This window comes from Pseudonaja textilis, chromosome 6 (assembly GCF_049901715.1).
Source record: "Pseudonaja textilis isolate UNSWEBS1 chromosome 6, rPseTex1.2, whole genome shotgun sequence".
Taxonomy (NCBI): domain Eukaryota; kingdom Metazoa; phylum Chordata; class Lepidosauria; order Squamata; family Elapidae; genus Pseudonaja; species Pseudonaja textilis.
In genome coordinates this window covers 12,011,456-12,034,266 of record NC_141995.1, presented here as the reverse complement: position 1 = coordinate 12,034,266, position 22,811 = coordinate 12,011,456, and the positions used below count along the sequence as shown (strand labels likewise).

The window sequence follows — 22,811 nt, the reverse complement described above, 5'->3', positions numbered from 1 at the left end:
AAAATTTTGTTGGGGGATAGAATAATTATTGGTTTCAAGCAAAATCTCTTGGATAAAGTAAAAATAATCGCGTTGGTCAGGCACCAAGCATTTAAAAAATTTTTCGTAGCATAGAGCAAACGATATTTTAAATCCATTGATAGGTTGTCCTCGACTTACAACTGCAACGGAGCCCAAAATTTGTGTTGTTAAGCAAGGCAGGCGTTCAACAGTAGTGGGATTCAATTCTTTTTACTACCGGTTCTGTGGGCGTGTGGCTTGGTGGGTGTGGCAGGGGAAGGATACTGTAAAATCTCCGGTCAGAGGTGGAATTTGCTGGTTCTCCGAACTACTCAAAACTGGTCAGAACCTGCTGAATACCTCTGGGGTTGAATGAGCTTTGCCCCATTTTACGACCTTTCTTGCCACAATCGTTAAAGGAATCACTGCAGTTGTTAAGTTAACAACACCGTTGATAAGTGAATCTGGCTTCCCCATTGAGATTGCTGGTCAGAAGGTCATAAAAGGGGATCATGCGTCCCTGGGACACTGCAGCCGTCATAAATATACACACCAGTTGCCCAGTGTCTGAATTTTCATCACATGACCATGGGAATTCTGCAACGGTTGTAAATGTGAAAAATGGTCGTTGTAACAGTGGTGTAGCATTGAATGGCCACTAATGAATGGTTGTAAACAGAAGAATACCTGTCTTTAGCGGATATGCCACTCCTCTCACACTTTTAAATTATTCTCACTGAAATCATTACATGTACTGTCTTATAAAAAAGTGTGTGGTTGACATAAAAATATCTACATTTAAAATTAACAGATTGACTACTTGAATATGTTCAGCTAAATCTCTTTAAGCTTGATTGCATGCACAATTGTTTTAATTCCCTGCTTAGTTATGAAGTTTTCAGAAAAACCTGGAACTAATCCCTTTATTTCATCCAATCCTGTTTCCCAGGATTGTTGAGACTAAAAAAGGAGAATATTATGTGTTATCTTGAGAATATTAAAGAAAAGACAAACCAATGCAATTCCTTATTTTATCCTATGCAATCTCTTAAAAACGGCTAAAATACTACTGCATCAAAATAATACAATGTATTTATGTATGATTTATAACGCTAATAATGAAATTTAAACTTATTAAAATTGGTTATACAAAATGAGACATGTAGTTTTTTCAATTTATAAATTTCTCTTTGTTAAATCGTTCACTTCTGTATTGAAGAAATATATTGTTCAAAGTAGAGCATATATTATTTGTATAATATGGACAGGGGTTTTTATATAATACATCCTCTTGCTTATATTACAGCTCAGACCATTGTTTCAATGCACTAAAAATTCTAAGCAAGTTTTAAGACTTTTTAAAATAAAAACATTAAGAAACAGACTTAGTTCTGCAAAAGTTATATAGATTCCTATATCCACTTCTGGAAGTAAAAGCTGTTTTTTAAACACTGGTTTTGTGTTGGAAATTGAAGGATTTTTATATTTTGTCTAGTTTTGGTTTCAGTTATTTTTCGAACAAGGATTTATTTCAAACATGATTTTTTGTTTGTTTGTTTTTGCATTAAGGTAAATTTCTAATATTGATTCTGCAGAATCCAAAACATAGGATGCGGAAGGAACACATAGCATGAAAAAGACAGGCCAAACTGCCTGTTGCACAAATGTTTTAGATTTCAGAACAATCTTAATGGGGAAAACCTCAAATTGCATGTACATACGGCAAAGATCAAATGAAGCCTTCAAGGTGGCGTTGTGTGCTTACCGGCATGTTTGTTTTTATCTGGAAAAAGGGAGCTGTCAGGTTAGGAGAGCAAGTAACACAAGGACAAGCAGATAATCCAAAGCCAGCAAAAGAGTAAACAGTGCAAAACAAAGATAAAAACTAAGTAAGCCTCTCCCGTCTTTCTCTCACACACGCGCCCATTTAAAGCTCAAGAAAAAGGAAGAAGAAATGAAAGGAGTTCCGGTGCACTTTAAAAACTCCAAAGTTCCAAAAGACTCAAATGGGCAGGGCAAAATATAAAAGCAGAGCTATTTCCGCATCAAAAGCAGTACACACACACACACACACACACACACACACACACACACACACACACCAGAGATGGTATTCAGCAGATTCTGACCAGTTCTGGAGAATCGATACAGAAATTTTAAGTAGTTCAGAGAACCGGCAAATCCCACCTCTGACTGGCCCCGCCAACCCATCTATTCTCTGCCTCCCATTGAGTCCCAGCTGATTGGCTGGGTCTTCTTTGGTTGCCCTGCACAGGAGAACGGAGCTGGAAAGCAGGTTAGTGGGGTGGAGAGGGAATGGGGATTTTGCAGTAACCTTCCCCCAGGAGTGGTGTGGGAATGGAGATTTTACACTATCCTTCCCCTGCCCCGCCCACCAAGTCATGCCCACAGAACTGGTAGTAAAAAAAATTGAATCCCACCACTGACACACAAACAGACAAATTTGAACGTTATTAGTACCACTTATAAAGCCTTACAAAGACCACACTTGGAATACTGCATCCAGTTTTGGCCACCACAATATAAAAAAAAAGACGTTGCGACTCTAGAAAGAGTGCAGAAAAGGGCAACAATAATGATTAGGGGAGTGGAGGCTAAAGCATATGAAGAACGATTTCAGGAATTGGGTATGTCTAGTTTAATGAAAAGAAAGGCCAGGGGGAATGACAGCAGTGTTCTAATATTTGAGGGGCTGCCGCAAAGAGGAGGGGGTCAACTTAGTTTCCAAAGCAGCAGACGACAAGACTAGAAACAATGGATGGAAACTAATCAAGGAAAGAAGCAATTTAGAACTAAGGAGAAATGTCCTAACAGTGAGAACAATTAACCAGTGGAACCACTTGCATTCAGAAGTTGTGGCTGCTCCATAACTTTAAGAAGAGACTTGGTGGACAGCCACTTGCCAGGCAGGGTATAGGCAGGGTCTTCTGCTTGAGCAAGGGGTTGGACTAGAAGACCTCCAAGCTCCTTTCCAATTGTGTTATTCTGTTATTTATTCTGAACACAGGACACTGCTTTTGGTTACTCTTCCCATCAACCTAAACCAGAAACCCTATTAATAATAGCAGTTCTTTGGAAGGCCTTTGCAATTCACAGCCTTAACACAGACAGAAGCGCACACACACAAATTGGACAAGCATCCAATAAAATACTGAGGCAAACTTAAGCCAAGACAAATGAAGATTCATTAATTCAGAGGATAATCTTAACCACCATTTGCATCCCAAATAAGTTTCTGGAAGGTGAAAGAGTCAGCTGCCTATTGTGTATCCCAGTGGACATGCAAACATGCAAACAAGGGGCCTTTCATTTTATTTTGCAAATAAATGGACTCCTCTTGAGGAAGGGCTCCCCACCCAAGCAACATCCTGAAATAATCCAGTTCCTCGGCTAAAATTCATAGCTTCAGAAACAGCACATACATTTTTTAGAGGAAAAGCACAGTGCATGTTAGAACATGGGTATTCTTTTGTATTCAGGAGTCAAGAGTTATCCTATACACTTTCATCCATCACTTGTAGAATCCTTTGAAAATTTGCTATCATCGTGAACCCTGTAAATGGACAGCTTCACTGATAAAAGATTATGCTATTTATCATCCATAAATATTACAGTGTACACTTTGTCCAAAGTCAGCCATAAGATCACTTTGAGATCAATCACTATCCTACCATCTGCTGGGAGTTGTGATGAGAACACTGAATACCTTTCTAACATGTATGGTGCTTAAACGCAGGATATCTTCCAATTAAAAAAAAACTAGTCTAAAATATAGCAATAGCACTTAAACTTATATTCTACTCCACACTGTTTTTACAGAGTCAGCCTCTTGCCCCCAACAATCTGGGTCCTCATTTTACCCACCTCAGAAGGATGGAAGGCTGAGTCAACCTTGAGCCTGGTGAGATTTGAACTGCCAAATTGCAGGCAGCCGGCAGGCAGCAGAAGTAGCCTGGAGAACTGCACTCTAACCACTGAGCCACCATGGCTTATATTCTATTTTAGAGGTGTCAAACTCATGTTGTCACAGCAGCATCACGTGACGTATCGGGATTTCCCCCCCCCCCTTCGCTAAACTGGGCAGGGTCAGGGTCAGCACATGATGCATCCGGCTCACGGACTGCGAGTTTGACACCCCTGTTCTATATGATGTAATCTAAAGCCTAAAGTTAATCTGCTCTTTATCCTATCTGTTCTACATTTTAGTACAACTATTTCAAATCTTTCTGACATCCAGAGGACATGCAGCATCTTTATACCACATCGATTTTTGAGAATCACATTCTATTTCTACCAATGCTTACATGACAAGAAGTATGTAAATGTTCTAGGACTCTTGGTTACATTTACTCCATGAGACCCAAGGTCTCTTCCCTGGACACAGTTTTTATGGCACTAATGAGTACCATAATTATATACAGAAATTGACTTATGATCACAATTGAGCCCAACGTTTTTGTTGCTAAGTAAGACAGTTGTTACGTGAATTTGGTCTCATTTTACAACCTTTCATACCAGACTTATTAAGTGAATCACTGCAGTTGCTAGTGGTTAGTAACAAGTTGTTAAGAGATTCTGGCTTCCCCAATGATTTTGCTTGTCAAGGTGATTGCAAAAGGGTTCACATGAACCCGGGACACTGCAACCGTCATAAATACATACCAGTTGCCAATTCTGATCACATGACAGTGGGGATGCTGCAACAGTCATAAGTGTGAAAAACGATAAGTCACTTTTTTTAGTGCTGTTCTAACTTCGAACCGCCACTAAACAAATGATTCTAAGTGGAGAGCTACCTGTAAGGTTAAAGGTTCCCCTTGCACATACGTGCTAGTCGTTCCCAACTCTAAGGGGCGGTGCTCATCTCCATTTCAAAACTAAAGAGCCAGCACTGTCCGAAGACGTCTCCGTGGTCATCTGGCCGGCATGACTAAACACCAAAGTGGACCCTATTTTTCTTCTTGCACTTTTATGTGCTTTCGAACTGCTAGGTTGGCAGAAGCTGGGACAAGTATCGGGAGCTCACGCCGTTGCATGGCGCTAGGGATTCGAGCCACCAAACTGCCGACCTTTCTGATCGACAAGCTCTTAGGCCCTGAGCCACCGCGTCCCTGTACTTTCTGTCTTTTAGTCATATTTCCAAAAGAATTGCTTCAAAAAAGGCCAATGTGTACGCAGAGGTAGCTGTGATAGGCAGTTAGGAGCAGGGTGTTTAGTGTGCAGGAGTGGCTGAACACAGAATTTCAGCAAGAGGCTACAAGCAGGAATCTCAACATTTTTGTAAACTGCTCTTCCTCATCTCCACTGCTGTAGAAATAGCGTCTTCTTGATCTATGGCGCTTCAACACTGTGCTACCATCATTCTGGAAAGCTTAATAGTTTCATTTTCCTTGTTCTACAAACAGCATCTCCTTTTGCAAGCAACCAAATGTAACATATGCAGAAGCTTATGTGTTCCTGACAGTGAGAGAGAAAGCTGCAAACAGTGTTAAAATAACTTGATTTATATGCCAGTTGAATCCCTACAAGAATCCACAGGCAGAAAACAATTTGTTCTTCAGATTCCCTGTAACTGTCAGATTTTGTCTTCGTGTGATATCAGATGCAGGTTAAGAAAGATGCATGTCCAGGCAGAAGTGTACTCCAGAGAATATGGCTTTTTATGTATTAAAGTTTTAAAATTTGAATATGTACTCTTATGATCTAGGACCATTAAGGTTGCACAGCCCAAATTAGCTCCCTCAGGCACCTTTTTAATCAAAAGGCAGGGTTCAATTTTTAATGAGCATAAAATAATTATCAATCAATTCAAAATTGTGCAAACCCCCACCATATTTCTCTTTCTCAGCAAGTTTAAGAGGACGTTGACTCCTGGAATTCCCCAGCCCAGAATCCCTCCTCCATCCCTCCCACCCGCAAAGCTGGTTGGGGAACTCCGTTGAGTTGAAGTCACTGAGATTGGGCAACTGATACACAGGAAGTAATAAAGTTCTTTCAAAACAGCGAAGTCAACGCCACATCTACTCATATGTTCTTTAAAAAAAAAAAATCCAAGATGGGAATAATTACCTGTTAGCTCATCTCTTTGAAAATAGCCGCTGGTTTAATAAAAAGTCAAGACGCCTTCCAGTGATTGCATATACAGTATGCATTTGTGTTGTTCCCTTTGACAATATTGAGCTGCAATCCCACTGCTCATGTCTGGTTGTAGACTAGACCAACGTAGTCCATAATCTGACAATTTCTGGTAGTCTCTCAAGTTCTCAACCAAACAGTATCAGAGTCTTGCTTAGCTTCTACCAAGTCAAAGGCAACAAAATGTGGCTAGCAATAAATCAGGGTACTTATTAGCTTAAATATGGAATTGGGTTTTTTCCCCCTGAACTTCAACTCTGAACATCTGTAGAGGTTCTCAGTCATCCAGGTCATGGTTGTCCCAAAGGTAACTGGATTTTCTTGGTTTTTTCTTTTGAAGACATTTCACTTCTCCTCCAAGAAGCTTCTACAGGAAACAGGAGCACTAACTACTCAGGTGACCCTGAAGACACAGATAAACCTCCACGTGCTTCAACAATCTTCTAAAAGGAGGTAAATGACCAGCTGTCTGAAAGGAATATAAACCCTTCCATTCCCCACTGTCCTGTCAGAGTTGAAGAAGCTTCTTGGATGAGAAGCAAAAGGTCTTCAAAAGAAAAAAAAAAGAAAGTCCAGTTGCCTCCTGGAAAAACACTGTTAGGTTCAACTCTGAACATCCCATATCCTTGGCCATACTAGCTCTCAGTTGCTCAGAATTGTAATTAGCAACATTTGGTAAGATACATATTTCTTGCAATCTATTGAATCAGAACTCCTCCTCCTCCTCCTCCTTGCTCTTCCTCTTTTGGCAACCTCAACCATTGTTAATTGATATTGTTGTAGTCTGTTTCTCCTTCTTCTTCTGGGTCTGTCTCATGTTTTTTTGACCTTCTCCTCTTTTTGGATATGCCTTGTACGGTATGGAATCCCATGTCCTGAATTTCATCACTGCTATTATTTAAATGAACTAACATGGTGGATCTAGAAGGCTAAACAGGGTCAGCCATCTAGAAAGTTAAAAAAAAAAATCTGGAAGATAGCAATAACTGACCACTTCTATACTGCTGCTAAGAAGACTGCACTGACATATCTTGAAACTACTCAAAGCTGAGTTCCACTTCCAGGTGTCTTTTTAGTCTGACTTAATTAGAAGTAATACATTTGGTGTTAGGCTTAGGGACCACTTTACCAATGGTTTTGCTTTTACCTGGCCAGCCAAACACAAGGCAAGACTAGAAAACACCAGTCACTTCTCATGGAACTTTTGCGTTATATACACTCTCACTAATCTAATGAGTCTTAATGAAAGGTATCATGCAGTCTTGTATGACTACACCAAGAAGCCATTTGATATAGCTGAAAAAATATCTGCAGACCCCTCACATCCGGGACAAAAACTATTTCAACTCCTCCCCACAGGACAGTCCTATAGGGCACTGCATGCCAAAACATCTAGACACAGGGACAATTTTATCCCTCATGCCATCACTCTGCCGAACACCTGATTCTTACTGTCTAATGTCTATGTGTATTTACCCATGTAGTACAGCTGTAATGTTATTTATCTTTCTCGTTTGACAGTGGCGCAGTGGTTAGAGTGCAGTACTTCAGGCTACTTCTGCTGCCTGCCGGCTGCCTGCAATTTGGCAGTTCAAATCTCACCAGGCTCAAGGTTGACTCAGCCTTTCATCTTTTTGAGGTGGTAAAATAAGGACCCAGGTTGTTGGGGGCAAGACACTGTAAACCGCTTAGAGAGGGCTGCAAAGTACTGTAAAGCGGTATATAAGTCTTAAGTGCTATTGCTATCTTTATGCCCCTCTCTTATTGGTATTATCATTACAATCATCATTATTCTGTTGCTTTGCATGTACAATGAGAGCGTCTGCATCTGAGAAAAATTCCTTGTGTGTCTAATCACAGTTGGCCAAATAAACTATTCAATTCAACGAATTCTAAAAGTTGTACAGTAATCTCAAACCCACCCGGCTTACAACAATAACATCAGGTTTGCTTCAAGGGTATCCAGCAAATCATAAGTCTTCATAAGATCAACAACCTGTCTCCAACAGCTACAGGAAGAAAGCAGGCATGCAAACATACACAGATCTTCAAGAAGTTACTATCAATTTCCTCTGACAATTCGCCACCAAACTGTAAAGAATTCCAAGTTCCCATGTTAACATCAACTTGTAATGTTTTGTTCTTCCTTTTTTTTTTTTTTTCAGACAAAGACAGCATCCAAAAGAGGCACAAGAATGAGTATGGGGCTTTTAAAAAAAAGAAAGTTTAAAAACACATGGGGAGAAAGAAGGAAGAAGCAAGTAGTCTTAAATTAAAATCTTACCTATTTTTGTTGCTTGTGTTTGTGGAAGTCATCTCGAGAATACTGTGCAAATCAGATCATCTTGGAAAGAAGAAATAAATATCAGTGGTCAACTGATGATGTGTTTTTCTGAAGAAGACCAGCCTATTTATATACTGCTTTTAAATTACTTACTCTCTCTCTCTCTCTCTCTCTCCCTCCCTCCCTCTTCCTCTCATTATTTCTTTTTCATATTTTATACAATATTTTTGAGGAAAGCTCTAAGGAGGCATTTAAAAGCCAAAAGCTGTGTCCTTTACAATGACAATGAAATTTAGTTTAGATCAAATAGCTTAATACTCCTACGTAGTGTAAGACAAACCCTCAACTCGCTATGGATAATAAAGCTCATTTGGACCAATATTTACTCCACAAAAAGAACATGTTTTCTTCCAAATAAATACCTGCAGGGAGGGGTCTCTAGAAATATAAAAATAGGGAACAACTTGCTGAAAATCCTGGCTGACTTTGAAGATTACTTTTGGCTTTGTACTGTAGTTGAAGAAACTGGCTTATGCAACGTGTTTTAACTAAGAACTTTTCCTGGTTCTGTTACTTCTCCTTTTTGCTTTCTGTAGGTCCATTTTGCCCTTTTTGTTGGAAGTGAAGAGGAGAATTTGTGCAAGTTGTACTTGTCAGTGTGAATAAGAGTGTACACTTCCATGAGGGAGAAAACAGTTAACGTGTGAAATGATGATTTATTTATTTTATGTACCATTAAATACCTGTACACATATGGGTAATGTATAATGTAAGCAAGTACGCAGGTAGCCATAATGTGCAATGTAAGTCCTTGTCTGTTGTAGAACTCTGCACTATCACTAAGTAATAACAGAAAGATGCTGAAAACCCCTTATCATTATATAATGGTATTAGGATTTTTGCAACCCAGATGTGTGGGTGCTAGTAAGGTTATGTTGTTCTTAAATGAAAATAGGAATTGTTCTCTTGGAGGATATTCTGGGGTTATATTCTCATACCTGTGGCCATCCAAATTGCGGAGAATGCAATTTAGATACGAATGTTTGCAGCCTAAATAGACTTACCTTTTGGGGGACTGTGGCTTGTGGCAAACAAATATACAGATGTGTGTTGATCAAAGGTGGACCTCAAAATTTTAGCAATGGGTTCTCTGCCCAGTTGCTGGGTGGGCATGGACATGGTAGGCGTGGGCTCGCCGGCCTCCTGCACCATAGCATGGCGGGTGGCTTTGCCCTCCCCGGACTCCAGAGGCTTTTTTTGAGCCTCCGGGAGGGGGAAAGCAGCCTTCCCAAACTTCCAGGAGGCCCATTTTTCACCCTCCTCAAGCCTCCGTGGGCACCCTGCACTTACCTGCATCCAAAACGGGCCACGTGGTGACTCCTGGGAGGGGCGGGGCCAGCCAGGAGTGAGATTTGGGGGTTCTGTGCAGAATCTTAGCTAGAGGATCTCCCAAACTCCTGCAAGCCCCCAGTAGCCCACCCCTGGCAATGATAGGTACGACAAAAAATGTAACACATGCACATATTTATTGGCACGACTGCTCCCAGTTGGAAATTCTAACAGTTGTTAATATTTGTATGGTGTGTTTGTATCTGCTCAGTGCGTAAATGTAAGCTGTGAAAGGTGGACATTGCACAAGGTACAAAACCCTAGTATGACCACACCTGGAATACTGCAACCAGTTTTGGTCACCATACTACAAAAAAGATGCTGAGACTTTGGAAAAAGTTCAGAGAAGAGCAACTAAGATGATCAAAGGCCTGGAGACTAAACCTTATGAAGGATGGCTGCAGGTTTTGGGCCTGGCTAGTCTAAAGAAAAGAAGAATTAGGGGAGACATGATAGCAGTATTCTGGTATTTGAGGGGCTGCCACAAAGAAGAGGAGGTCAAATTATTCTCCAAAGGACAATCAATAATGGATGGAAACTAATCAAGGAGAGAAGCAGCCTAGAATTAAGAAGAAATTTCCTGACTGTGAGGACAATTAACCAATGGAACAGCTTGCCTCCAGAAATCATGGGTGCTCCGTCACTGGCGGTTTTTAAGAAGAGACTGGATAATCACTTGTCTGAGATGGTATATAGGCTCTCCTGCCTAAGCAGGGGGGCTGGACTAGAAGACCTCCAGCTCTATACTATTCTAGTATTCTACACACATACATATACATACACATGGGTAAAACTGGACATAGAACACTGTGGACAGACCAGAAAATAAATACATGGATTATAGAAAAATAAATACATCCAGATACAGGTAATCCTTGACTTATGACCACAATGGATTAAGTTACAGTGGTCATAAGTAGACCAGTAGAAGATCTGAGTCAACATCAACTTGATAACACAACATCAATTCATAAATATAGGGGGAGAGGATTGGCTTAAATTCAGAACTGTCTTCCTTTCAGGTAAATGCCAATTTAAGCTATAAATGCCTATCTATTTACAGGTTGATTAAAAATATCAGAAAAAAAAAGAAACACAGAGGAAGAATTCAAGTAAATATTAGCAAAACAAACAGCGGGAACTCCAGACATGTTGTTCCTTTCCCAGCAGTACAAATGAGCTTTTTTCCCCCATCCTCCAGTTTGCTTGCCATTTATTATCTCACAGTCATCTTCAGCATTTTAAGAATGCCAAAATGCCAGAGGCTCCTTCCACAGCACAGCATAGGAAGATAGTTCTTTTTCAAGCGGTTTTCTGAAACCCAGCATTATTTTCCCCAGTGGCCTTCAAGTCTACAATTGCTCAAAATACTTACAAAGTAGATGTACAATAATAGTTAAACCCTAGAAAAATCCTATAAGCTCCTTCTTTCCTTCCTTGCCTCCTTCCTTCCCTCCCTCCTTCTTTTCCTCTCTTCTTTTCTTCCTTTCTCCCTTCTTTCCAAAAATCATGTAAAAAGTTCTGTAGGAAAAATGAGAGCGAATTTAATGAAAAGCCTAATGTAGCCAGAAAGAAGTAGGATCTCGTATTTTATGGTGGTCCATATATTCTAGCTAGCCAATGGAGACTAAAGTAAGAATATTTGCTGGAGAAGAGGATTTCCTAATTGAGGAAACGTTTATTTCAATAACTTTTAAGGTAGTAACAGACAGTGGAGCATGTGGACCAGGCTGATTTTTTTTATTTTTTTGAAATCAGTTTTCCAAGTCCAAAAACTAGAAAATCACAAACTGGTGAATTCAAAAATGGTTAGCGTCCAATTGAATGTACTCAATGCTTCTTTTCTAGAAGAAAAGGCAATGCATAATATATGCAGCCCTTTTTTTTATTAAGAAATAATGAAGTTATCTTGGATATGGAGCAATGTTCCTTTAACCACAGAGGTGTGCAAGATTTCACTTTCTGTCTGAGTAAGGCTGCCAACCAGTTATCTCTGTTCTTATTATCTCTTGTGGGCTGCAAATCAGCGAGGTTTCACAGGATGCTAACATGTACCGATTAGCAATGAATGGTTTTACCCAATCACTTGCAGGTTGTCAGGCTCAGAAATTTGTGCTGGCTCAGAAATTCGTGCTGTGTCAAATCGCACCCAGCACAATTGGTATGATGTGACGCGAGTCTGTGTAGCTCCAGTTTTCGGAACAAGAAAAGCAGGAAAAACAAAACCTGGGAAAATGTGACTGTAGGAGTTTCTCCAACCATAAAGGTCCATGAAAAATCCTATTCCATGTTTTTCTTCTCACCGGTTGTGTTTGAAAGGAAAACATTTCAACTTAGGCAGTTTTCACTTGAAATGCAGCCTAAAGCAAATTCTGAACAGAAGCCACAAGGCTGGCTATTTTAAGGTGGGCTACGCTGAAAGCATGCAATTTCACTAAGCCCACTATTTTGGAGACCTGTCAATTGAGATGGACTCTCAAAAGTTCTAAATCAACTCTAATTATAATCAAGAAAAACTATAACAATCGTGCACAATCAATATTTACATAAACTTTATTTAAAACAATTCATGTTCATGCATTGTTAGATTAAATATTGTTCTGGATTTTCTCCATCCATTTATTTTATCCTGGTACCATTCATTTTTTTGATGTGACGTCTTCAGATTGGTTACTCAAAAAAAAAATCCAATGTGATTTTGGCCAGGGGAAAAAAATCCTTCATGTCAGTTTATTTTGTGAATTTATATTTTGGGTTAAACATTTTGAGTAATGATGCCAGGGTAGGATATATAAATAATCCAAAGGTTGCTCATCTTTATTAATTCAGATGTGCTGAATACATAATTGCTGTAATAACTATCCTCTTTACTTCCAATGTATTCATTAAATGCAGACACACTATTTTTAATGCTTTTAATTTCTCTATTTCACAATCTTTAGATCTGTAGTTATCATTAATTAATGTACTGAATTTAGACAGCTGCCCAAGAGTGATTTGAGGTAACATTAAACACAGGGTAACATAACTGAGGATTTTCAGACTATGAAAACTGCAGGCTAATGAAATAATATAAATAACAATAAGAGAAGGGAATAAAGCTATTGGGACATAACTCATTCAAGAGTTTTACCCTCTGCACATGCTCATCCCATTGTTTGGCTCAGAACCTGAGGAAGGACCAAGTCTTTGGAGCCCTGCAGAAGAACAAAAGGATTCAGGACTCTCCAAATCTCAGGGAAATTTTGTTCCATAGGGCAGGGGCTACACCAGGGAAGTTGCATCCTTGGGCCCCACTAATGAATTCATGGAAGGGACTTGAAGCATGCCCATTATGCAGTGGTGGGACTCAAATTCTTTTACTACCGATTCTGTGGGTGTGGCTTGGTGGGCATGGCTTGGTGGGCATGGCATGTGAAGGATATGGCAAAACCTCCATTCCCTCCCCATCCCACTAACCTGATTTCCAGCTCCATTCTCCTGCACGAGTCAAAAAGAGGGCTCTGAAAATATTTACAGACCCCTCACATCCTGGACATAAACTGTTTCAACTCCTTCCCTCAAAACGACGCTATAGAGCACTGCACACCAGAACAGACACAAGGACAGTTTTTTTCCCCGAAAGCCATCACTCTGCTAAACAAATAATTCCCTCAACACTGTCCAACTATTTACAAAATCTGCACTACTATTACTATTAATCTTCCCATCACTCCTTATCACCCATCCCCTCCCACTTGTGACTGTATGACTGCAACTTTGTCGCTTGTACTCTTACGATTTATACAGACTGTTTCCTAGTATAATTTGATTGCTTATTGTACCCTATGACTATCATTAAGTGACGTACCTTATGCTTCTCAACTCTTGACAAATGTATCTTTTCCTTTATGTATACTGAGAGTATTTTACACCAAGACAAATTCCTTGTGTGTCCAATCACACTTGGCCAATAAAGTATTCTTATTCTTATTCTTTTCTGTGCAGGGCAACAAAAGAAGACCCAGCCGATCAGCTGGGACTCAATGGGAAGCAGAGAATATATGGGGGCAGGGGCAGTCAGAGGTGGTATTTGCCAGTTCTCCAAGTTACTCAAAATTTCCGCAATGGGTTCTCCAGAACTGGTCAGAATAAGAACCTCTTCCCCAGTGCTCCACCCACTCCAGGACCGTGCAGTCTCTTAATCTGGGCCTCTCTCTGGGAAACCTCTGGGTTGGCAAAAGTCTCGCCCACTCTTCCTGCAGGTGCACATTCCATCCAGGCCACTTGAGATCTAAGTAGGAGCCATCCACCCAAGGTCCTTCAAAACATTCAAAATCATTAGAGGTTGTTACATGTTGTTAACAAAATACTTAGCATTTAAATAGCTATTTATAAAATGATTGTTAAGAGTGTAGTAAATCAGGCATTCAACAACAGACATGGAATAAGGAATGCCCCACTGGAATATTTATATATATTGATGGAAGTTTAGTTCAGAAACTGTAGGTGAGGGGTCTCCAACCTTGGCAACTTTAAGCCTGGCAGACTTCAACTCCCAAAATTCTGGGGGTTGAAGTCCTCCAGGCTTAAAGTTTATTTATTTATTTTTATTTATGTATTTGTCAAAAGCTTACAATATAACAGAAACAAGAATAAACATAAGTTAAAATACAAGAAATAGGAACTAATAATTGGGGATAATAGGAGAGGGACAGTAGGCACAATTGTGCGCTTATGCCAAGTTGCCAAGGTTGGAGACCCCTGCTCTAGGTCACATTTCTATATAGAATTAGTCCTCAGCATACAGTCCATTGAGCCCAAAATGCCTGTTGCTAAGCGAGACAATTGCTAAGTATGCTTTGTCCCATTTTTATGACCTTTCTTGCCACAGTTGTTAAGTGAAATCTGGCTTCCCCACTGACTTTGCTTGTCAGAAGGTCGCAAAAGGTGATCACAAGGCCTCAGGACACTGCAACCGTCATAAATATGTGTCAGTTGCCACATGTCTGAATTTTGCTCACACAATCATAGGGCTGCTGTAACTATAGTGCCGTTGTAGCTTCTAAAGGTGACTCAACAAATGGTTGTAAGTCGAGATGTACCTGTGGAGCATACATGGGGGGGGGGAGTAGCAATATGTCTTTTCAAAATGAACTACTTAATTTAGCTAATGAATTTAGATGTGGCGTTCAAAATGCAATGCAGCCCTTCATGTGCTATTCAGTACTGTCTCCCCTTTTGACCGAAGCTGTTTCCCATTTGTTAATTATATTCTGCAAAATTCATGTGCACGCGGATGTTGTTCTGAATTAAAGGCCAATTGTTAGAAAACTAATGAGACAATAGAAATTCATACGACAGCACAATGCTCATTGTAGGTGCTTAAATTTCCATCTGTAGAAATTATTAAATAGCTATAGGTTGATCATTTAATTCTGTAAAATAAATATATGGATAAAATTAGCTCTGCTTATAGTGCCAAAGCCGTGGGTTTTATTAGCTTTTCCTTTTTTTTAATATGATCGAAAGGTAGCAATGCTTTTGTCTGATAAAAAAAATGCATGCTTCATCCACATTTTTTTTTTACTTTCTTTTATATTCTACTCTTTGCAAATGACAGTAAGACAAAGTACCCCGCACGGATTAGAAAGATGTTTTTTTAATGACACTGAGGGAAGGAGCTGTTCTTCAAAACAAGCATTGTTTTTTCAAAGCTTTAGCCAGGAATGTCAAATACAGCTGTGCAACTGCATATATGACTTATTTTGTGAACTCTCAATCTTTCTCACTCTTTCTCACTCCAAATTGTCCTTGAATATATTTGCACCAGACCTGGTGATTAATGGGTGGCTTAGGTTTCATGGAGTCAACAGAGTGACGGAACAGAGCTGTTGCAAAATCCATAGCTATACGATATCTGTATTAAGATCGGCCAAAATACACAAAGGGGTGTGCCACTTTCTGAGTCCTTCTAAAACTCTTGATTAATCCCCATTTCAGCAAGTCAGAAAACTCGCACAGGCTTTGGGTGGTTTCAATTGGTTCTAATCAAAGAGTGGCTAAGAATTCTGGTTTGGGTTTTCCATAAGCACTTCGGCAGAAAACTTTTAAGTACAGATAGTCTTCGACATACAACCCCAGTTGAGGCCAAATGTTTCTGTGGTTAAGCAAGAGCATTTTTGCTCACTGAGTTTTCCCCCCATTTTACAAACTTTCTTGCCACCGCTGTTAAATGAATCATCGCAGTTGATAAAGTTAGTAACCTGGTTGTTAAGTGAATCTGGCTTTCCTCCATTGACTTTGATTGTCAGAAACACTGGCGGGATTGAATTTTTTTTTAATACCGGTTCTGTGGGCATGGCTTGGTGGGCGTGGTGTGTCTTGGTGGGCGTGGCAGGGGAAGGTTACTGCAAAATCTCCATTCCTTCCCCGCCCCATTAATCTGTTTTCCAGCTCCGTTCTCCTGTGTAGGGAAACAAAAGAAGACCCAGCCAATCAGCTGGGACTCAGGAGGCAGAGAATAGATGGGCGTGGAGCCAGTCAGAGGTGGGATTTGCTGATTCTCTGAATTACTCAAAATTTCCGCTACCGGTTCTCCAGAACCTGTCAGAACTGGCTGAATACCACCTCTGGCCAGAAGGTCGAAAAGGGAATCACATGATCTTGAGACACAGCAACGGTCATAAGTATGAATCCGTTGCCATTCATCTGAATTTTGATCATAGGATCACGGGGATGCTACAAAGTGTGAAAAACGGTCATAAGTCACTTTTTTTCGGTGCCTTTGTAACTTTGAACAGTCACTAAGTAAACTTTTGGACTGTCTGTGTAGATCCCAAGGAACACAGTAACAACTATGAACCAAGGGGAAGAGCTGAGTTCAAGACTACTGAAGAAGAGACCTCCAATGCTTCAATTCCACATAGTAACGATTATCCAGAGATACTTTTTGCTCAGACAAAAATTTGCTCTAAACAATAAATGCAATAACAAACACCACAATGGACCTACCTCTCTCTTACCACATCATTAACGTAATCATTATTTAATTATTTACTTCTGCATTTTCAAATTCATTTCAAGACCGGTCTGCAACCATACTATTACAGTCACACCATTTCACTTTCAGTGGATGCTTTAAGTATGTCAAAAATCTACCTACAGCAGCCTTTCCCTGCCCTGTCAATTTGTAAGATGTATAGACTTTTAACTCCCAGAATTCCCCAGCCAGCATGGCTGCCTGGGAGATCCCGGGAGTTAAAAGTCCACACTTCTTAACATTGTCAAAGTTGAGAAACATTGCTCTACAGTATGAGTCGTCCTCAACGTACGACCATAATTGAGCCCAAAATGTATGTTGCTAAGTGAGAAATCTGTTAGGTGGGTTCCCCTCTCCCCCCACCCCCATTTTGCGACTTTTCTTGCCACATTTGTTAAATGAATTAGTGCAGTTATTCAATTAGTAACAACTTGCCTCCAGAAGTTGTAAATGCTTCAACACTGGCAGTTTTTAAGCAGAGATTGGACAACCATTTGTCTGAAATGACAGCTTTGCTGGCTGAGGAATTCTGCAAGTTGAAGTCCACAAGTCTTAAAGTTGCCAAGGTTGGAGACCCCTGGTATAGGGCAAGGGTCTTCAAACTTAGCCAGTTTAAAACTTGTGGACTTCAACTCCCAGAATTCCTGAGCTAACATGACTGGAGGAGGAAGAATTCTGGGAGTTGAAGTCCACAAGTCTTAAAGCTGTCATGTTTGAAGACCCCTGGTATAGGGTTTCCTGCCTAAGCACAAGGTTGGACCAGAAGACCTCCAGGGTCTCCTCTGTGATTCTGTTGCCTTCTAAAACAACACCATTGTTAAGTGAATCTGGCTTCCCCATTAATCTGGCTGGTCAGAAGGTTGCAAAAGGGGCTCACATGACACACACACCCCGGACACCGCAACCGTTGTAAATGTGAGTCAGTTGTCAAGCATCCAAACGTAAATCACGTGACTATGGGGATGCCACAATGGTCATAAGTGTGAAAAGTGGTCATAAGTTACCATTTTTTTCAGCGTTAACTTTGAGCAGTCACTAAGCAAATTGTTGTAACTCAAGGACTACCTGTATCAGCACTGCATAATTTAGAATCTGCAGACAGCGTGGTTGGGAACAATCCTCAGAGCCCTTGAAACCCCCCATAATTTATGATACAGTGGAGCCTCGGGTTGCAACCGTAATCCGTTCCCAGACTCTGGTCAAGACCAGGTTTGGTCGTGTCCGGAAGCATGACCGACTGAGTATGCGCGCATTAAAAAAAAGGGGGAAATAGGCAAGGAAAGGGAATCTTTCCACGCCAATTTTATTCACCACCCGATTTTTGAATCGTGACCCGATTTAAAAATTGGTTGGATTTTTTGTTCACCACTCGATTTGGTTGCAAACAGGAGCATTCGCCACTCGAGGTTCCACTATACTTGGAAAGACAGAGGGAAACGATAAAATCACTGTATTAACTCTTGGTAGTGCTTGCAGTGCAATTTAAAGTATTTTTACGTTTTTTTTGTGCTTTGAGTCCTTTTTGTTTTTTGGCTGCACCAGAACAACCTCCATCGCCCATTTTAGGGAATGTAACCTCCAGAGTTGGTCTCCAATGAAATGAAGACTTGAAATATCTCCAGCTTCATAATTGGAAAACACTGTCCCGTTTTTTCCTTCGTCTTTCTCTACCCTGATTCAGCAGAGTGGCTCTACTTTTTCAGAGCTTACACACAATAAACAAAGCAATTTAAGAAATATAATTCAACCTAACATCTTCTCTGGCATCGATTTTGCATTGAAAGAAGTGCTTGCACCCTTGCTACACAACAGTGAACGTTTACACAACATCCATCAGCTTACTCCTCAGTGAATCCTACACGGCCATTACACCAGGAAGGGGAACTTATTGCCACATCCCAATCTAACAGCAACCACTTATGGCAGGTCTCCAACCTTGTCACTTTAGCCTTGATGACTTCAACTCCCAGAATTCCCCAGTTCTGGGAGTTGAAGTCCGCCAAGGCTTAAAGTTGTCAAGGTTGGAGACCCCTGACTTATGGCATGAAGCATTACTTCATGAGAGAAAAGATCTTCCTTTTTTTTTTTTAATTTAAAGAAATTTAAGCAGGTGGATGGTTTTTTTTTTTTTTGCTTCTTCTTAAAAATGAAAAGCTGAATGAACTGAAGAAGCTTCTTGGATGAGAAGTGAAACATCTTCAAAGTGGGGGCAGGGGGGACCCAAGAAAGTCCAATTAATTTTGGGGAAAAGCACCGTTTGGGACAACCATGACCTGGGTGACTGAGAATCTCCTCCCTCGACATTTTGCTTTTTAAAAATTCGAATTTGTAGCACATATTGTAGCGCATGCACCCTAAGAATGCAAAAAAGTGGTGGATCGCGTCCCCAGAGAGAGCGCGAATGACTCGCAACTCCGAAAACGCGACTTTAAAAAAAAAACCAATCAAAGTAACAATTTAAAAAAAAGAAAGTTAAGAAAGAAGAAACATTTGAACAAAATCTTGTCAACAAATCCGGGGCACGTTCCTCTTGCCATTCAAGCTGGATGCAGCCAAGCAAACACCAACCCACGTCACACCCGCCTTGCATGCATAACAATGAGAAACCCAGAAGCGCGCACACACACACACACACACACACACACACACACACTCGTTCCTTGCCCTGACTTCCAAACCCTCCATCTAGCCCACACAGAAAAAGAGAGAGAAAGGGAGAGAGAGGGAGGGAGAAAGAGAGAAAAAGAGACAGAGAAATGGAGAAAGAAAGGGAGAGAGAGAAAGAGAGAGAAAGCGAGAGAGAAGGAGAGAGATCTGCGTGCAAATCCCCTGCAAGACTCGATCGTCGCTTTGAAAAGCCAGGATCCCAGGATTTGCAAAAGGGAAAGGCGGGGAGTGGGGGGTGGGAGACGCAGGGAAAGTTAGAATAAACAAGGGAAAGAACGGAAGGGAAGGGAGCCCTTTTATGAACCAAATCCTCTTCTCCCCCTCAAACACCTTTATTTCCACTCTGTCCTCCGGGAATGGAAATCTTCCTTCCCTGCAAGCCAGAAATAGAAACTTTCTCATTTTTTAATTGCAATGCATTATATTTTTTTTTAATTTTTTTATTTTATTTTATTGCTGAATGGAAATCTTTATTCTCTGCAAGCCAGAAATAGAAATTTTCTTATGTTTTACGTTTTTAATTGCAATGCATTATAATATATATATATATTTATTTTTATTTATTTTTTGCTGAACGGAAATCTTCCTTCTCTGCAAATCAGAAATAGAAACTTTCTTAGGTTTTAATTGCAATGCATTATTTTTTTAAAAAAAAATATTTATTAAAAGGGAAGAGGGAAGGGGAGAAAAAAAAAAGGTCTCTCTCACCTTGATTCAATTCATGCAGTTCCCCATCGGGAGGCGAGAGGATCATTAACGGGGCGCCTGGAGCCTCCGCACCAGCCTTCTCCAGCCAGCCGAGGCAGGTGAAGTGGGCGGGCAGAAGAAACAAAGTTATCAGAGCAGCTTTTGACGTTCGTTGGCTCGCTGGTTCTCCCCTCTCCGGCCAGCGGGGCTGTTACGGGAGCAGCAGCTGGAACTGGGTCACGTGGGGGAGAGGCTGGCCCAGCCTTCTCGGGATTGGCCCGCCCCGGCCCTCAACCGGGGAGCAAATCCAGACAGGTTTTAGCCCCGCCCACCTAGGCATTGACAGACGCCCACACACTTCGGCAGACCGCCCCGAAGCGTCTCCGGAAAAACCCGAAGAGTTGGGTTGTGTGGTAACCCTCGTTACCCCTATTCCCAATGAGAGGAAGAATCGATTGGGAATATTAAAAAAAAAAAAACCCCAACGTTAAAAAGCCCCGGTGATTTTATAAATGCAGTGTTTGATTTTTATAATGCAATGATTTTATAATTCAAATTACAGACAGATATATAACATGTATTAAGAAGATCAATGAGAAAGAGTATTAAAAGAAGAAAAAAATATATAGAGAGAGATATAGATATAGATATATAGTATTCAGCTTTGTTCGGGTATTTTCCCACGTCATTGTAGTTGTGCTTTTAAAGTTGTAGCAACGTTTCGGCAGAATCTCATCTGCCATCATCAGGCTTCTGTATTGTGTTTGTCTGTGAGTCAGACTTTTACAGTGGTTTCAATTTTAAATTTGGGGCTAGCCTACTGCTGTGCCAGAATGGTTTTTTCTTCATCCTGATTGGTTGGGAGTCTTGGTCTTGTTTATTGGTCTTGGAGTTTGCTGTGTTCTGCTTGATGGGTGTTTCTAATATCTTCTGTCTGTTTTGTGGCTTTTTTTGTGTCTAGATTGGCTGGCAACATTGTGTTCCTGTATTGGAGGCTTTTAGTGCAGTTTGGCTCCAAGTAAATGGACGGCTGTCATTTGTTAGGAAGCTAGGTTTCATCTGGGTGCCTGGTTGGGGTGTGTTTGAGCTGGAGGTATCAGGGGGGATCTGTTTGTGGAGTCCCCTGTGCATCATGCCCTGCCACATACATTGGACAGACCAATAGAAGAATAAGTACCCGCCTGGATGAACACAAAAATGCAGTAAAAAAGCTGGAACACATTTCCTCACTAGTCCAACACATGAAAGCAACAGGTCATAGCATCGACTTCAATGGCACCAAAACCCTAGCTACTATAGAAAACCCCAGCCACAGAATTATCAGAGAAGCCATAGAGATTGAAAAAAGACCAGAAAGCATGAATAGAAGAGATCACTCCACCAGACTGTCAATTATTTGGAAGCCTGCACGCACAAACAAAAAAATCTCCACACCACTAGCCAGGCAAACACCTGGGCACAAACAGATCCCCCCTGATACCTCAAGCTCAAACACACCCCAACCAGGCACCCAGATGAAACCTAGCTTCCTAATAAATGATAGCCATCCATTTACTCGGAGCCAAGCTGCATTAAAAGCCACCAATATAGGAACACAATGTTGCCAGCCAATCTAGACACAAAAAAAGCCACAAAACAGACAGAAGATATTAGAAACACCAATCAAGCAGAACACAGAAAACTCCAAGACCAATAAACACAGACCAAGACTCCCAACCAATCAGGATGAAGAAAAAACATTCTGGCACAGCAGTAGGCTAACCCCAAATTTAAAACTGAAACGGCTGTGAAAGTCTGACTCACAGACGAACACAATACAGAAGCCTGATGATGGCAGATGAGATTCTGCCGAAACATTGCTACAACTTTAAAGGCACAACTATAATGACGTGGGAAAATACCCAAACAAAGCTGAATACTATCTATCTATCTATCTATCTATCTATCTATCTATCCACACACTGTATTTAAAATGTTTATGAAATATACACACATACATATACATATACATATACATACATACATACATACATACATACATACATACATACATACATATATATATTCATCAACATTGGCTCATCTTCATGTAGACCAGGGGTTCCTATATATTTTTTCCCATCACCCCTCCCTTTAGAAGAATCTTAATATCCCCTAAAAATGCAAACGCTAAAAGAAATAATGAAAACAATATAATGAAATTTTGTTGAACCTTGCAATGCATTTTCTTGTAGCTACAACTTATTTAAATTTTAGATATTATTTGGTTGATTTGAATAGTTTTAGATATTTTTGTTGTAATTTTCAGATGTTAACATTTAATATAACATGAGTATATTATAATTTAACATAGGATCTAACCTGGATCTCATCGATGTTAGTTAGGTTGTTTTTAGGTTGCAAATATATAAGTAACAATCTCTGTCTTCTTTGAGCTCATCTTTACCATGTGACAAGCCTGCATAATTTTGACATCTTGTCTGAGCACAATCCATGGTAAGATATAGGAACTATTATTCTTACTTAGCATCATATTAAAAAGACTTAAAATCCATCCAATTGTGTTTCTGTCTTGAATGAATATATTCTACCCCTGTAAAAATGTAT

At 40.3% G+C, this 22,811-nt stretch overlaps 1 protein-coding gene and 1 long non-coding RNA gene across 7 annotated transcripts in view; one reads left to right on the top strand and one right to left on the bottom strand.

The window, feature by feature from the left end:
• The window catches only part of AFF1 (ALF transcription elongation factor 1), a 171,851-nt gene extending 151,408 nt beyond the window's left edge, over window positions 1-20,443 (bottom strand). For 2 of the 6 annotated variants that reach the window (XR_015744051.1, XM_026698325.2), the window contains exons 1-2: window positions 20,226-20,394; window positions 8,441-8,500 (exon numbers count right to left, since the gene is read on the bottom strand). Coding sequence is in view for 2 of the 6 variants with exons in the window: in XM_026698325.2 (XP_026554110.2) it covers window positions 8,441-8,472 (32 nt within the window). In the remaining 4 variants the exon portion in view is untranslated. Of the gene's footprint in view, window positions 1-8,440; window positions 8,501-20,225 lie in introns of all 6 variants that reach the window. The other 4 variants (XM_087935878.1, XM_087935883.1, XM_026698324.2 and 1 more) reach the window with 3 other exon arrangements.
• Window positions 1,922-8,466, top strand: LOC148125397 (uncharacterized). The gene is made up of 3 exons (XR_015744053.1): window positions 1,922-2,296; window positions 6,497-6,609; window positions 8,322-8,466. It is a non-coding gene; the product is annotated as an uncharacterized LOC148125397 (long non-coding RNA).
• Window positions 20,444-22,811: the final 2,368 nt, after the last annotated feature.